General features: G+C 32.5%; 1 protein-coding gene across 6 annotated transcripts in view; it reads left to right on the forward strand.

The window, feature by feature from the left end:
• NSD1 (nuclear receptor binding SET domain protein 1) overlaps positions 1 to 17,573 on the forward strand; it is a 142,787-nt gene that overhangs the window by 63,743 nt on the left and 61,471 nt on the right. For all 6 annotated transcript variants that reach the window (XM_051979017.1, XM_051979021.1, XM_051979016.1 and 3 more), the window contains 2 exons: positions 16,069 to 16,193; positions 16,312 to 16,579. In XM_051979017.1, coding sequence (XP_051834977.1) covers positions 16,069 to 16,193; positions 16,312 to 16,579 — 393 coding nt within the window. The remainder of the gene's footprint in view (positions 1 to 16,068; positions 16,194 to 16,311; positions 16,580 to 17,573) is intronic.

Genomic DNA, 17,573 nt, shown 5'->3' on the forward strand with positions numbered 1-17,573 from the left:
TCAATAGTGATTTAAAGTATATTTTTATATTAATAGAAATGGCTTTATTTCACCTGAAAATCCTTAGACCATTTGTCAATTGGAAAGTGACTTGTATTTTTATACATTTGAGTCAGTTCTCTTTATAGTTTAGAAATAAGGCCTTTTTCAGAATTTTACACTGGCTGTAAAAATTGTTTTCCAATTTTCTCCTTTCCTTCTAATCTTGGCTTCATTGATTTTGTTTGTGCAAAAAGTTTTTAATTTGTTGTAATCAAAATTACTCCTTTTTAATAATGTCCTCTAGGTTTTTTTTTGGCCATAAATTGGAAGAGTACATTATTCCTTGCTCTACTAATTTGCTTATAGTATCACCTTTATGTCTAAATGTTGAATTCATTTAGACCTAATCTTGATATAGGGTGTTAGCTTTTGGTCACTGCCTAGTTTCTGCCATTATTGTTTTCCAGTTTTCCTAGCAATTTTGTCGATTAGTGAGTTCTTATTCCAGAAAATGGAGTCTTTGAGTTTATCAAACATTTGATTACCATAATCATTGACTATTGGGTCTTATGTACCTAACCTATTCTACTGATCTGATCTACTACTGTTTCTTACCCAGTACTAGATGGTTTCATAAGAAGCTTGTTGAACTTAATTGTAGTTCAGCTACAGAATTTTAGTACTGTAATACCCAATCACTATTAATTAATGATTATAAGAGAAAATGTGGTTTTTTTTGTTGTTGTTGTTTTGTTTGTTTTTGATATCCCAGATTTTAATTGAAGAGGGGTGAGGATGTAGGGGAGTGTACAAAATCAGCAAGAGAAGAGAATAACTTATATAGTATATATTGAATCAAATATCTCCTTATGTCACTTTTATGAGGTGACATAAGCTTCATTTTTAAAGTAAATTAATCAGCTTCTAGTAGTTCATTTGTGGGAAAGGCAAGTGGTAGAATATGGGAGGAATGTCCTAGGGCCTGACTTTTTTACTACCCAGTATTATTTTGCATTACAATATTTGTGCTCATTATCCCAGATGAACATTTTTTGGAAAATGGACTAGTGAAAGAGTATGCTAATTTTTCACATTTGTATTTGAATTAAAAATTTCATGTCTGTGAAATTTTTTTCTTTTTATTTTACCTTATTTGAGTTCTCTTGTAGCAAACAACACTTTCTCCTTATACACTAAGACAAATTTTTACTCCATATGATTGTTTTAGGGAGATAAGAGATAGTTTTGCAAAGAAAGGAACTTTTTCCCCCCCAAAAAAATAGACTACTACTACTTCTTTTTATTTTGCTTTTTACAACTCATTTATTCAATTTTTTAAAAAGTTTTTTTTAATTAAAGCTTTTTATTTCAACATATATGCATGGATAATTTTTCAACATTGACTCTTGCAAAGCCTTCTGTTCCAAATTATCCCCTCCTCTTAGATCTCCTTGAGATATATAGGTGCAGTAGAAACACTGTTAGATCAAAAGGTATGCACAGTTTGATAACTTTTTGAGCAGAGTTCCAAATTGCTCTTCAGAATGGTTGGATCCGTTCACAGTTCTACCAGCAATGTGTCAGTGTCCCAGTTTTCCCACATCCCCTCTAACATTCGTAATTATCTTTTCCTCTCATCTTAGCCAATCTGAGAGGTGTGTAATGACATCTCAGAGTTGTCTTAATTTGCATTTCTCTGATCAATAATGATTTGGAACACCTTTTCATATGGGTAGAAATAGTTTTAATTTCTTCATCTGAAAATTGTCTGTTCATATCCTTTGACCATTTATCAATTGGAGAATGGCTTCAATTCTTATAAATTTGAGTTAATTCTCTATATATTTTAGAAATGAGGCCTTTATCAGAACCTTTAACTGTAAAAATGTTTTCCCGGTTTATTGCTTCCCTTCTAATCTTGTCTACATTAGTTTTGTTTGTACAATTATTGATCACATAATAGATAATTTTGATTATATTAAGTTTAAAAGATTTTGTACAAGCAAATAAAAAATCTACAAACATTCTAGTACATATGGGTCCTTTTCTTTTTTTTTAATGATCTCTTTGGGATACAGACCCAGTAGAGACACTACTGAATCAAAGGATTTGCACAGTTTGATAGCCCTTTGGACATAGTTCCGAATTGCTCACTAGAATAGTTGGATCAGCTCACAACTCCATTAGCAATGTATTAGTATCCCAATTTTCCCACATCCCCTCCAGCATTTACCATTATCTTTTTCTGTCATCTCTAATCCTTCTTTCAAGTGCTGTCATGTCCTATTTTCCCCCAACCTTCTCCTTGCCTTCTAAATATCTCCAATTTCTTCAGTCATTCTTCCTGTGGTTGTACTCTAAATGCTTTCCAAATTGTCAGACTTCCTAAAATCTGGCCCTCAGAACAATACTACAGGGGTAATGTGACTGTGGGAATTCACTTTAATCATTTATTTATTTATTTAATAAGAATTAATAAGAATGATAAACTTTAGTAGTTTAAAAGTACACCATGGTTTTGAGAACATTGACTTTTTTGTAAGGAGGTGGATCACCTTTTCATTTTTCTAAAATTATAATGTAAAGGGGAATTATAATATTGAATAAAGGAGGGACAATGTAATTGACATTGAAATTCACAAGCAGTAGGAAAAGCGAACCTACTCTTGAGTTTCCCCCACTTTCCCTGTTGAGATAGTATGTTTCAAGGTCCTCTGTAAATCATATAGTGCTGAAAATTGGGAGTTGTTACTGCTATTTATTTATATATTTATGTTGTAAAAGCGTACTCTAAAAAGTCCAATCACAATGTTACTATAAATGTGTTGTAGTTAAATTTAGCAGAGTGTGATACAAATATTTTAGTAAAATTTGCTTAACTTTGTACTATGATTTACTTGTATTATTGTTTGAAACTAGTATGTGATAGTGCAGAATTAATATTTAGAATACTTTCTTGTTTGTAAGACTTGACCATTAGTATTCCATTGTCAATTGGAAACCTATTTAGAGGCATATGCTTTGCAGTTTCCTTTCCTTGCCCCAGAAGGTCCCTTCTTTTCCCTTTGGCATAATTTCCATTAGCTTTATATAGAAGGATTTACGATGTTGGGCAGTTAACTGGAGAAATGAGATGTCATCTAGAGTGCGAACCCTCTTCCATGGATTAAATTTTTCATTGAATTCAGAGCAGAAAGATCACTTATATATAGCAGGATAATGAGTTCATTGGAAAATAGAAAAATGGATATTAATTGGGAGTTGGGGAGAAATGGCTAAGCAATAATAAGTATATTGAGGTTCACAATATAAAGCTTAATGTTGTCTAACATGGAATAGATAGGTGCCAGAAAAGTGTGTGGAAAGTTTAGCACCAGATAGTAGAGGGCCTTGATTGGAAGGGTCAGTAAAGCATTTGGACTTTTCTTTTGTTAAAATTATGGAATATGAGTTTCAGAGTTAAAAGGGACTTCTATAGCTATCCATTCCATCCCATATGTGCAAAAAAAAGTTATGGAATCAGAACGGGACCTTTTTTGTTAACTATATAAAACAATCTTTTCTTTATCTCAGACAAATAAATTGGGTCTTTGCTTGAAAAGTTCCAATTGTGAGAGGGAACCCAGTTATTTCCTAATTCATTCATTTCTTTTTTTCTCTTGTTTTTCTGTCTTTTTTTTGTTTTGTTTTGTTTTTTTTGTAAATACTATTTTATTTTTCCAAATACATGCAAAGATAGTTTTCAACATTCACCTTTGTAAAGCATTGTCTTCCAAAGTTTTCTCTCCCTCCCCCCACATCCAAAAAAAAAAAGATACAAATTAGACGTGTACAATTCTTCTAAACATATTTCCATTTTTCATTATGCTACACAAGAAAAATCAGAGCAAAAAAAAAAAAGAGAGAGAAAAAAACACTCAAGCAAACAAACAACAAAAAGGTAAAAATACTATGCTTTGATTCACATTTAAACTCCATAGTCCTCTCTCTGGGTACAGATGGCTCTCTCCATTACAAGATTATTAGAATTAGCCTGAATCATCTCATTGTTGAAAAGAGCCAAGTCCATCACAGTTGATCATCACAATAATTTTGTCGCTGCTGTGTACAATGTTCTCTTGGTTCTACTCACTTCACTCGGCATCAGTTTATGTAAGTCTCTCCAGGCCTTTCTGAAATCAGTCTGCTGATCATTTCTTTTAGAACAATAATATTTCATAACATTGATATACTATAAGTTATTCAGCCATTCTCCAACTTTTGGGCATCCACTCAATTTTCATTTCCTTGCCATTACAAATAGTCCTCTTATGAACATTTTATGCACATGTGGGTTCTTTTTCGTCTTGTATGTCTATTTGGGATACAAATACTGTGATGAGACTGTTAGATGAAAGGGTATGCACAGATTAATAAACTGGACATCATTCCAAATTGCTCTTAGAATGATTGGGTCATTTCACATTCATTGTCCCACAGGAGAAGTAAGATTAAGGGGGAGTACATTTTTTCAAATTTGTTCCTTTGAAAGTTTGATCATCATAATTACACAACCTTCAGTTTTATCTTATTCTATTTACATTGTTATAGTCATATTGTTTTCCTTATTTTGCTTCTATCTGTATCAGTTCATCTGAATCTTACATTTTTCTCAGAATTTCATATTCATCATTTCTTACAACATAACATTCCACTACATACAAAACAGTATGTTTATTCATTGCCTATCTACCTTTTTTTTCTTCTTTGTCGAATTCTTTGACCTCAAACTTCTGACACACAGATAGAATTCTACTTTCATCCCTTCAGATACTTTTTTCTTAGGTTTCAAAGAGACTTTTCTTTCCCTGTTTAAGGAACACTTTATTGTAAATAATAACCTTGAAAAGGTGAGAGGTTCTAAAGATAGTCAAAAATTACATCATGGTGCTTAGCAGTAATATTTGTGATTTTGACCTCCTTTTAGCTTTCTCCATTTTTACTTTTCTCTGTTTAACCTCTGTAAAAATTGGTAGTGGCTCATTTTATAAGCAAAAAATACTTTATTTTGGGGCTATCAAAAATGAATTTTTTGGTGTGTATGTGCCTTGCTTACTGTGGATCCAAAAGTTACTTAATTCTGCTTTGAATGGTTGTATCAAATTTAATTTAAAGTGACTCTCAAATTATTGTTGTATCAAATTTAATTTGAGCTAACTCAAATTATTGAGTTACTTGATAGTAATTAATTACTGATAACTACTTAATAGTAATAATTAAATCAGTTTTAAATTGCCATAAATTTTCATGTTTTAATCATGAATAAATACTTCATTTCATCTCAACAGTTTTTTCATTATTACCAATTGAATTTTGTACACTGTATAAATCTAGAAAACTTCTATGAAGCAATATAAAAGATTGTGACTATGTATATGTAACTTAATACTTATCTAATTTTTCTTAATCTTGTTTATCTAAGATTTGCTTAATCTTCTAATTTAGTAGTAATTTTATGTTCTTTCTGCTTTGTTCATTTTGTATTGAAGATCCTGCAGATCTTCCTATATGTCTTCATGTTCCTTCCTTATTGCACAGTAATATTGCATATTCATTGTTTGCATATTCTAGGGTTGTTAAGCTATTCTTCAATTGTTGATAATAGTTTATTTCCAGTTTTTCCCATTACAAATAGTGCTATGAATATTTGTATATACATAGTTCTTTTTTTTTCTGTCATTAATCATGAGATAGAAAACTATTAGTTGATTTGCTGGAATTAGTATGAACAAATTTGTAACTTTCCAAATTTTGAATTATTTCCTAAAACATTTAGACCCATTGACAGCTTCTCCAGTAGTGATATTCTTTTTTTTTCCTACATTCCTTTTAACAGTAAATGCTTTCAAGTTTTACCCTTTCCCCTAGTTTAATTGATAAAATGGAATACTGTTAATTTATAATCAATTTGAATATTTTAAACAGTGTTTTTTACTTTTTTTTGAGATATATCTTTTCTTTTGAGTATTTAGTAAGATAAAGTTCTTAATTTTATAGATCTCTGAGTTAGTTCCATGTAGGTTTTTGGATGTCACTTTCACTAGACATATTTAGTACAAAGATTTTATCCCAATTTCCATTTTCTTTTGGCTAATTTTACTTTTATCTATGCAAAAACACCTTTTAAATAATTGACACGATATCATAAACATTTACAGTAAATTAGACCTGATTAGCTGCTGTATTAATTTTAAATGAACAAATAAAAAAGCATTTAGTAAGTGCTTCCCATATGTTTTAAATATAGAAAAATTGAAACATCCCTTGCTTATAAAAATTTCACACTCATTGGTGAAATTAATACCTAATAGAGTATTAAAGGGCTAATGGAACATCCCAAAAAAAAGGTCTTTGAGTTATATAGGCAGTTATGATAACCATGCTAGGTGACTACAGGGCATGGAAAGGTAAATTTTGGAGATTTTAGGAGGAAATGGCAGAACAGATGGTAAGAACGCTAGTTCATTCATCTCTAAGCCCTTGAAGCAGTCAAATATCCTGGATGAAGCAGGAATACAGGAGTATTCTATTGTAGCAGCTTTTCTGGCCAACCAGCCCTTCCCATGTTTCTGGTAAGAAGAAGGGAAATGACAGTATGTTTTTCTGAATTCATTTTTACAGCATAATGTATGTTAACAGTTTGTTTAGCTATTCTCCACTTAGTTAACTTATCTCCAGTTTTGACTTGTCATTTCCACTTCTTTGCTACCCCAAAATTGTTAATATGAATACTCAAATTTATATTATACTCATGTTTCTGTTTTTGACTTTCTTGGGAGCTGTTTAATATTGAGATTGAGTCACTTTTGGGGGGAGAGTGAATCATGTTTTCAAATCAACATCCAGAATCATTGGATCAACTTGGAACTCCCATCAGTCATTTTCTGTTTCCCATTACTTTTCTAACATTGACTGTTACTGCCAATTAATAGAATTTAAGGTAAAACTTTTAGAAAATCTATAATTTGTATTTTTTCTATTACTAACATGGAAAATATTTTTGTCTGGTATAGGTTGAAAATTTTTTGTACTTAAATGGCCAACTTTGCCTCTAGTGATTTGTATTCTTTTTTAAAATTTCTGTTACTGGTAACTTATAAGTAATAAATATATTTGTATATCAGTTATTTTGCATATTTGAATTATAATAGTTTTTCAGTTATCTGCTTTGTCCTCATCTGGATTCTTTGTTTATTCTCATTTACTTTTTCTGCATAACATTGTGGTTGATCAGTATGTATTCTTTTTTCCCTTGCATTGACCTTTTGAGTTGCAATGCACTGTTTGATAATACAATCTTTTCAGATTTTTTCCAATATCTCATACTCTTTGGTTTTATTTGCATTATACTATTCAATAAGTATATTTTTGGCAATGGAATTAGTTCAACTGATATGCTTGTTTTAGTACTATTTATATTGTAATATACTGCTTTCCAAAGATTCTACAAGTTTGCTATTCAAATAGTTGAATGCTGTTAATCTGCTGTAGTTTCATAAACATCTTTTACTTCAAGATTCTTCCTGTCCCCTTCTCCCCCCATTTTAAGTTTATTCCCTCATTACAACTGTGAGAGAATCCATTTACTCTCTACTTTTATGTCATTTATATACTTGGAAATTATTGTAGTATATAACCCAATTTCTTTTTTTTTTTTTTAATTTTATTTTATTTAATAATAACTTTGTATTGACAGAATCCATGCCAGGATAATTTTTATACAACATTATCCCTTGCAATCGCTTATGTTTCGTTTTTTCCCCTCCCTCCCTCCACCCCCCCCCCAAGATGGCAAGCAGTCCTATATATGTTAAATATGTTGCAGTATATCCTAGATACAATACATATTTGCAGAACCGAACAGTTCTCCCGCTGCACAGGGAGAATTGGATTCAGAAGGTAAAAATAACTCGGGAAGAAAATCAAAAATGCAAATAGTTCACATTCATTTCCCAGTATTCCTTCTTTGGGTGTAGCTGTTTCTGTCCATCATTTATCCATTGAAACTCAGTTAAGTCTCTTTGTCATAGAAATCTACTTCCATCAGAATACATCCTCATACAATGTCGTTGTCGAAGTGTATAATGATCTCCTGGTTCTGCTCATCTCACTTAGCATCAGTCCATGTATAACCCAATTTCTTAAACCATAGTTTGCAACTCCATATGGAGTTTCATAACTGAAAGTGGGGGGTGAAAAAATTAGGATTCATTACGAATAAATATTTGAATTACATACCTGTTTTGTAGATCCATATGATTATGTAAAAATTTCTCAGGTAAAAAGGATTCCCACGTGGAAAAAGTTTGAGAAGCCTTGTTATATAGTATAAGATGTTAATTTAAATCCATCTTTTACCAGTTTGTTTACTTGTTTTGACACTATTGGAAGGCTATTCATATAGCTTTCTACATTGTGCTTAGTTATTTTATTTTTAAACTTTGCTTTTTTACATCTATTATCAAATAGATTTCAGAATTGTTCTTTTTTGACATTTTAGATCTGATAGTGGTAAAATATTTTTATTCTTTTAATAGTTGTATAAAATATCTCCAAGGTAGTAGAACTGCTATAGTTGAAGCAAAGAATGGTTTCTTTTACCTAGTCAAAAAATAAATGAATGAATCTGGCCACTGGGCGTGGAGGGCTCTGGAAGGGAAAGTGAAGCAAGTGACCTTTCTTAGCCCTCTCTCACTTAAATAAAATAAGTCATTTTGCATATCATGGCATCACCTTCCTGATTTCATGGTCTTTGAGAATGAAGGATAAAAAACAACATATATGTAGTACCTAATTTTATTCCCTGTACTAACCCAATCCTTACCCCTGTCCTCCCTCAAAAAACACCATAAAACTTATTTATAACCATCCTGTTTTCTTTAAATCCTTATTTGCATTCAGTTCTGGATTACTCTGTTTTTATTTTACCTGCTTGGTTAGTTTGATGGCCTTTCTGGTTTTGTTTTGTTTTGTTTTTTTCCCCTGAGGCAATTGGGGTTAAGTGACTTGCCCACGGTCACACAGCCAGGAAGTGTCAGAGACTGGATTTGAACTGAGGTCCTCCTGACTTCAGGGCTGGTGTTCTATCCACTGCACCATCTAGCTGCTCCCTGTCTGGTTTTATTTTTTTCATTAGGAAAGAATCAAAGTTTTTCTATTGCAGAAACATTTTTTGATGTTGATGATGAACTATATGCTGTGTTTTGTAGGATAGTTAATTTTGAGATACATATCGATACTTGGTTTTTGGTAGTATCTACTAGCCATTACTTTGATTTCTGTTCTCTGAAGAAAACTTTTGCTCTTTGAGTTAGTTTTTATTATACAAATTCTCCCTTGCTGCTTGATAGTTTCCTTGCCTATGGACCTTTGGTATCTGATGACTATATTTTCAGGCAAATAAAATTGGGATATCTTTCTTCCTGTGTTCTACATTCCAACTTCTGTTTCTATTTCTAAGAGGCTTTAATTTTCTTGTATTGTGTCTTAGAATAGGTTAGTCAAGACACTTTTTTTTCCTTGTACTTTTCTGATGATTAGTAATATACAAATTATGAGGTCTATAAAGTTCTGGTTAGCTTTCTGGAGTTCTTGGGATCAGCCTTTGTTTAAGCAAAGTAATCACCACGAGAATAGCCAGGCATAAATTCTTTATTGTCTCCTTCACAGTCTGTCTCCTTGCCTGGGGCCCAGGCCTGCTTTTTGGAGGCTCTCAAGACCAGCCCGAGTCCTTGGTCTTTTAGTGGAGAAGTGGGAGGTAGGAGAGCCACCATGAGGCTGGTCAAGTCTCTCTCAAAGTGCAGGAGAGTTACCACGAGGATCTCTTATCTTGAAGTCTCTCCAAGTGTGAGAGCTAGAGCTCCAGGCTCCAGTCCTCTTGTCTTCTCTGAATCGGTCTCTGCATGAGTTTGTCCCAGTTTATATGCTCTATTACGATTATATCATTACAGTACACTGAGTATAAACCAATCATTATATCACTAGGGCAATCATACTGATCTAGACAACTCACTTGCTAAACTAGATAACTATTGTCTTATCAATTCCACTAAGTTAACTCCTTGTTTAAATCAATCATACTGAGCCTTAAGTATATTTCTCCAAAGTTCCTACCTTTTACAAGAACTCAGGTCTCCTGACTCTGAAGACCATTTATCTTTTCCCCCTGAAAGAATTAACCTTAGGGAACTTTCTCCATTTCTACCTTAAATCTTTTTTCTCTCTTAAATTTGCATTGAATCCAGTTTATGTCCTATTTGGAATGCCAGGAAATGTGTGACTAGCAGCCATAAATAATTCTACAATTACAATATAAAATTAGATGTTGAAATTCATTATAGCTAAGGTAGCACATGGGGTAAAAATGCAATCCAGCCATAGATATTTATTAGTTTTGTGATCCTGCACAGTTGTTTTGTGGAAATATGAAATTTTTTTTCAATTATGCCTTCAAATTTTTTTGTATTATTTTTTCATTATATTTGAGCCACTTGGCTTCTAAGAAAGTTTAGTACTTCATGGAGATATTCAGCTCTTTCTTAGACAGTCAGTTCCCATGTTCATCTTGAATTCTTCTTTTAACAATCTTATTTTCAATCTCATAGATTTCAGGCCTTTTGCATCTTATATTGTGAATTTAAACCATCTTGCATGGCCATTCACTGTTCCACAGTTTTAGATTTAGCTATCCTGTTTTTTCCTTGTGTTATCCTACACATTTTCTTTGGTGTTGTCTCTCCTTCCCCTTCTGTGTTCTGGTAGTTTATTGAGACTATTCATGTAATATAGATGAGGTAGATTTACTCATGATCATTCATTCCTCCATCTTGCTAAAAATCTGTTTTGTTTTACATTTTAAAACAATTTTCACTATGCTTCATAAACCAATCTTTAAAAATAAATTTAGGCTGAGAGGCACTGTTGTAAAGTGAAGACAGCCAATCTGGAAATTAGAATTTCATAATTTCTAGCTCTGGTTTTGTTATTATAGACAAATTAGTCATTTAAATTTTCGGTGTCCTCAGATAATTTTGAGAATCAGACTAATAGGTTTGTAGAATTTGTTAATCTGCGATGGTAAGGGAGAATTTATACTATAGCAATAAAGTCATAGATTTATGTACAAGAGTTAAACTGGATCATATCTGACATTCATTTGTAAAAGTAGAAGGGATCTTACAGATCAAGTTCAGAGCTATCAAACATGCAGCCTAAAACATTTCCCTGCAAACTAGATTCAGATCTTAATTGGAAACTGGGAAAACATTTTTACATTCAACAGTTCTGATAAAGGCTTTGTTTCTAAAATATAGAGAGAATTAATTCAAATTTATAAGAATTCAAGCCATTCTCTAATTGATAAATGGTCAAAGGATTATGAACAATTTTCAAATGAAGAAATTGAAACTATTTCTAGTCATATGAAAAGATGCTCTAAATCACTGTTGATTAGATAAATGCAAATTAAGACAACTCTGAGATAACACTACACACCTCTCAGGTTGACTAAGATGACAGGAAAAGATAATTGTGAATGTTGGAGGAGATGTGGGAAAACTGGCGCACTGATATGTTGTTGGTGGAACTGTGAACAGATCCAACCATTCTGAAGAGCAATCTGGAACTTTGTTCTAAAAGTTATCAAACTGCATCCCAATAGAACTGTTTCTATTGAGTCGATATATCTCAAAGAGATTTAAAAGGAGGGAAAGGGACTCACATGTACAAAAATGTTTGTGGCAACCCTTTTTGTAGTGGCAGGAAACTGAGTGGATGCCCATCAATTGGAGAATGGCTGAATAAATAAATGGTTCTGTAAGAAATGACCAGCAGGATGTTTTCAAAGAGACCTGGAGAGATTTACATGAACTGATGCTGATTGAAATGAGCAGGACCAGGAAATCATTATACATAGCAACAAGAAGACTAAATGATGATCAAGTCTGATGGACATGACTCTCTTCAAAAATGAGATGATTGATACCAGTTCCAACTGTTGAGTGATGAAGAGAGAATCGTGGGAATCGAGGGTGGTTCACAACATAGCATTCCCACTCTTCTTGTTGTTTACATTTTATTTTGCTTCTCTCCCCCCCTTTTTTTTTCTTTACTGGTTTGATTTGATTTTTCTTGTACAGCACGATAATTGTATAAATATGTGTACATATATTGGATTTAACCTATATTTATGTCATATTTAACATGTATTTGGACTACCTGCCATCTAGGAGAGGAAAATTGGAACACAAGGTTTTATAAGGACTAATGTTGAAGAGAATTGTCCATGCATATATTCTGAAAAATAAAAAGCTTTAATAATTAAAAAAAATCTTAATCGGGAAATATTTAACAATTGTTGTTGTTGTTCAGTAGTTCAGTTATGTCCAACTCTTTGTGACTTGGTGAACATAGTGTTGCCAGTATTGTCCATCAAGCTTTCTTGGCAAAGATACTAGAATGGTTTGCCAATTTTTCCCCCAGTAACAGAATAAAATATAATAAAGCATAGGTAATGTTAATAAGTGTTTTACTGTTTGTACCTAAAGTGATCATTGTCTCCATTTCTTTTTGCATTTGATACCATTGCCCTAGTTTGCAGGTTATTGAACTTTTTGTGTCATGGACTCTGGTCAGGCTCTGGACTGCCATGCTGAGTCTTTCTCAGAATAGTGGTTTTAGAGATATAAAACAAAATGCCAATTCTGTTGGAATAGTTTTGACAACATATTTTTTAAATTTTTTTTTATTATAATAACTTTTTATTGACAGAATCCATGCCAGGGTAATTTTTTACAAAATTATCCCTTGCACTCACTTCTGTTCTGATTTTTCCCCTCTCTCCCTCCACCCCCTCCCTTAGATGACAAGCAGACAAAATATATTTTTTTTAAAGTCGTAGACCTCAGATTAACAACCCTAGATCCTAGCTAACTCTGTTATTTTTCTTTAAAAATTTTTTTTACTGATGTCTCTTGTCTTTTCATCATAATCATTGCCTACCAATTTTAAGCAAGAATATCTTATTCAGAAACTTTGTCTACCATAATATGCAATAATCTGGTCTAATAGTCAACAACTTCCTTATTTTCCAAATGAAAAAACAATCCCAACAGATGAAGTGATTTTCAAGGTCTCTTAGCTAGTAAAATGACTTTTGGGACTTGCATCCCAGGTCTCTCAAGAACATTGATCTTCTTGTCATTTCGGAAAGTGTTAGTGAAGTAGTGAAGATGAGAAATAGCTAGATTTTATCTATCCCTATTTTATTCTTTTGCCTCTGTAAGTTGTCATTGAATCCAATGTTTTCCTTTTAAAATATTGGGAAATATGAATGTGACAACCTTTAATAATTGTTATTATAGAGTAGGTGTTATTGACAATAGTAATAGCGTAGGTGGCACAGTAGGATACATAGTTTGGAGTCAGAAGCACTTGAGTTCAAATCCTACCTCAGCTATTTATTAGCTTTGTGAGCCTGGACAAAACACTGGAAATTTCTCAAGGCTCAGTTTTCTTTATAAAATTAGGGATAACAATAGCACTTATCTTTCACAAAGTGGTTTTGAGAATCAGATGAAGTAATATATCCTCATTGAAAATCAGCTATTATAATAAAAGTAATCAGTATGATTGACAGAAATGTTGACTTTAGTGTTTGAATTGAAGAATATTTAAGAAGCGAATAGTCTTTGTGCTCAGGGTATAAATGTTCTTTCTCATAGTAAGAACTAAATTAAGGTAAAGGGAATGAGTTTCTAGCATAGCTTTATTGTTAATTCTGTCCTGGGGAACAGAGGCAGATCTTGTTGTTTGATAGTCTTGAATAGAAAATTGAGAAATTATACTTTGTCTTTCTTCTTTATTTGTAAAACTTAACTATCTACTATCTATCTATCTATCTATCTATATATATATATATATAATTTGTGTGTGTGTGTATGAACAACTTGCTTTAGAGTCAGATTATCTGGATTTGAATTCTGGTTCTATGACTATAAGCCAACCAGTTTTATTTTTTAGACTTTAATTTCTGCAACTCTGAAATTAGGGGTGTTTAATTTTTATATTCTTCTATACCTCCAAAGCATATAATTTTTGGGCCTTTGTCAAATTCTAGACAAATGTCAATATGTAATCTGATGTGAGCTGCTTCTAAGCAAGCTCCATATGCATGCAAAAAAAGTCATATTAAAAAAATGGTTGGGGGCAGCTAGGTGATGCAGTGGATAGAGCACCAGCCCTGAAGTCAGGAGCACCTGAGTTCAAATGTGATACTTAACACTTCCTACTTGTGTGATTCTGGGCAAGTCACTTAACTCAGCATTGCCTCAGGAAAAAAAAAAAAAGATTGGATTTTACATTTGAACCACAGTTTTATTATATAGAAAATGATAATATTTCTACTCTATTGAACTCACTGTGTTGTTCAGAGGAAAGCAATTTATAAACTTTCATCTGTTGTATAAATCATTATCAAAAGTGCTGCCATTATTGAACAAACATTTTGCTTGTGTCGGAAAGATCTGAATTTAAATTCCAAGTCAGCCAGTCACTAGCTATGTAGTTTTGAACAAATAACTTGACCTGGATTTCAATTTCTTCATTTCCTGCTGCAGCCTATAATAATAGTTCTTGTCATTTATTCCAATAGTATTAAGTGTTCTTGTGCTCTAGGTTCTGTGGAAGATAGTGTGGAGGATAAGATTGGTCTATTCTTTTGAAGCTTTTAATCTAACAAGAAAGTTATGTTAGATGCACAAATATAATTTGAAGTTTGACATGTGGTTGAAGTTGACAGTGATAAATCATAAGAAGCATATACCTTCTAAATTTTTTTTTCATTCAAGACTTAATTTAATTAAAAATCATGTGCTTTTAGGAGGAAAAGCAACTGTACTGTATGTATCTTTGTTACAAAGGGAAGAAAGGATGTAGAGGCAACACATTGGGTTGGAAAGAATGCTGGATTTGAAGTGAGAAGTCATACATTTAATTTTAAGTCTTGGATCTGCTACTTATTTGTTGATTTTGAGATCATGTTGATGTCTAAAGATCCATTTGTTCTACCTCAATTTCTCTTATATAATTAAGAAAGTAGAATTATGTAGCTATATATCGTCCTTTTTAGATATGTAAATAGTATATAAAAATACACTTTGAGATGCCTTTTGCATTTACTATCATTTCTGGGATTTGAGGGAAAACCTTTATATTTATTGAGTAGAACCATAGATTTTTATCTAGAATAGGCTTCAAAGATCATCTGCTGTAATTCCTTCATTTTATAGAACAGACAGCTGAAGCCCAGAAAGGTCAAGATTGTTGTTCATGTTGCACAGATGCGCATTTAAACTCTGATTTAATTCCAGGACCTCTTGACTCCAATTTTAGCACATCATCTATTGTTTTGTAGATTGTAACACATTTTATTAGCCTTAGCTTTTTGCTTAAAGATTAAAAAACTTCAGTTTACGACCCTGGGAAATCTTCCTTATATGTGAAATAGGGTAACAATATCTTACAGGACTGTGGCATATATTTATTTTAAACATTTTCATTTATGTTTAGTAAAGTTAAAAGATAGAAATTGTATTTATTTTTTGGGAGGAGGTTAGTTTTAAGGACCTAAAAATTTTACCTGGCCCTGTTGAATAATTTTCAAGCAAGGCAAATTATCCTGGATTATAGAATTAGTTACATGTCCTCTTTAGTAGTTAGTTTTATTGAATTGCTATTGCCAAAAAATTTATTGCCTTCCAACTTCATGTGATGTACTTATCTATGTTGGTTCTCATATGATATACGATGTTACTCAAAGCTTTTCTAGCTTTTAGGTACTTCCATGTTTCATGTTTTACCTTTAAAAATAAAGGTTTTTGTAAAGGAAAAACATCAGTAATATGATAATGCTTATAAAGCAATTTGAAAATTAAGGAGACTGACTATTTGCATGCTTTGTAAAATACAGGATACTAGACTTTTCTTTAGCTTGTGGCCCCTCCGCTATTCAGCATTGATTTTTTTTTTTTTTTTTTTTTTTTATGTTAGTTGCACGCTCAGAGAAGAAACGTCTTAGGAGGCCAAGCAGATGGCTTCTGGAATATACAGAAAAATATGACCAGATATTTGCTCCCAAGAAAAAACAAAAGAAGGTACAGGAACAGTTGTCTAAGGTGAGTAGGCGTTGTTTACATCTTTTTTAAAATTTTCTTTTATGTGCTTTCACAATTCTTCTTTTCATCCTGTGTGCTTGGTTGTTCTGATTGTTTTTATTGTTGTTGTTATTGTTAGGTAAGTTCCCCAAGAGAAAATGAATCCCAGACTACACAGTGCCAATCTAGCACTGATCTCCAGAATAAACCAATGGAAGAGAGCTCTTCAACCAAAGAAGATCCTCCAGTCCTTGAGAGAGAGGCACCATTTTTGGAAGGACCAATAGGTCAGTCTGAACTTGGAGGTGGAAATGCAGAGTTGCCAGAACTGACCTTGTCTGTGCCAATCACACCTGAAGTTTCTTCTTGGTCTTCATTGGAACCAGAGGAGTCATTATTGAAACCAAGTAAGGAATGCATAGACTTTGTGGAGTGGAAAGAATATTTTGGGGATAGTAGCAGGAACCTTGAATTTAATTTAGTCTCAACTTAGATAATGACTTTGAATCTGTCACTTGTTCTCTGTGAAACTCAGTTTTGTCATATGTAAAATATAAGAATTTTTGAGTGACGGGCTTGAATTGTACCAAAAGCTTTCATCAAGCCAACTTAATAAAATGTAGGAATATCATTTTTTGAACAAGAGTAGGAGAAGGGAGTAAAAAACATAGAGTTGTCAGGTTGTTTTATTTTTTTCCCAATTAATCTCATTGTTATAGATAATTTAGTGTATTTTAAAATATTTATTTCTCCAGTATGAATTGTGTTCAATTGAGAAACATATAGCAAAAGGAGGGATAATAGAGACTTAGCACTATTGAAATATCTGACAGTTATATGTTCTCTCTTTATTTTTTTTTATTTACAAGATATATGCATGGATAATTTTGCAGCATTGACAATTGCAAAACCTTTTGTTCCAACTTTTCCCTTCCTTCTCCCCATCCTCTACCCCAGATGGCAGGCTGACCAATATATGTTAAAATATAAATTAAATACAATGTATGTATTCATGTCCAAACAGTTATTTTGCTGTACAAAAAGAATCGGACTTTGAAATAATGTACAATTAGCCTGCGAAGGAAATCAAAAATGCAGGTAGACATAAGTAGAGGGATTGAGAATTCTATATAGTGGTTCATAAGTCATCTCCCAGAATTCTTTCACTACCCAGCTGGTTCAATTCATTACTGCTCTATTGGAACTGATTTGTTTCATCTCATTGTTGAAGAGGGCCACATCCATCAGAATTGATCATCATATAGTATTGTTGTTGAAGTATATAATGATCTCCTGGTCCTGCTCATTTCACTCAGCATCAGTTCATGTAAGTCTCTCCAGGCCTTTCTGAAATCATCCTGCTGGTCATTTCTTACAGAACAATAATATTCCATAACATTC

This window comes from Antechinus flavipes, chromosome 2 (genome assembly GCF_016432865.1).
Source record: "Antechinus flavipes isolate AdamAnt ecotype Samford, QLD, Australia chromosome 2, AdamAnt_v2, whole genome shotgun sequence".
Taxonomy (NCBI): domain Eukaryota; kingdom Metazoa; phylum Chordata; class Mammalia; order Dasyuromorphia; family Dasyuridae; genus Antechinus; species Antechinus flavipes.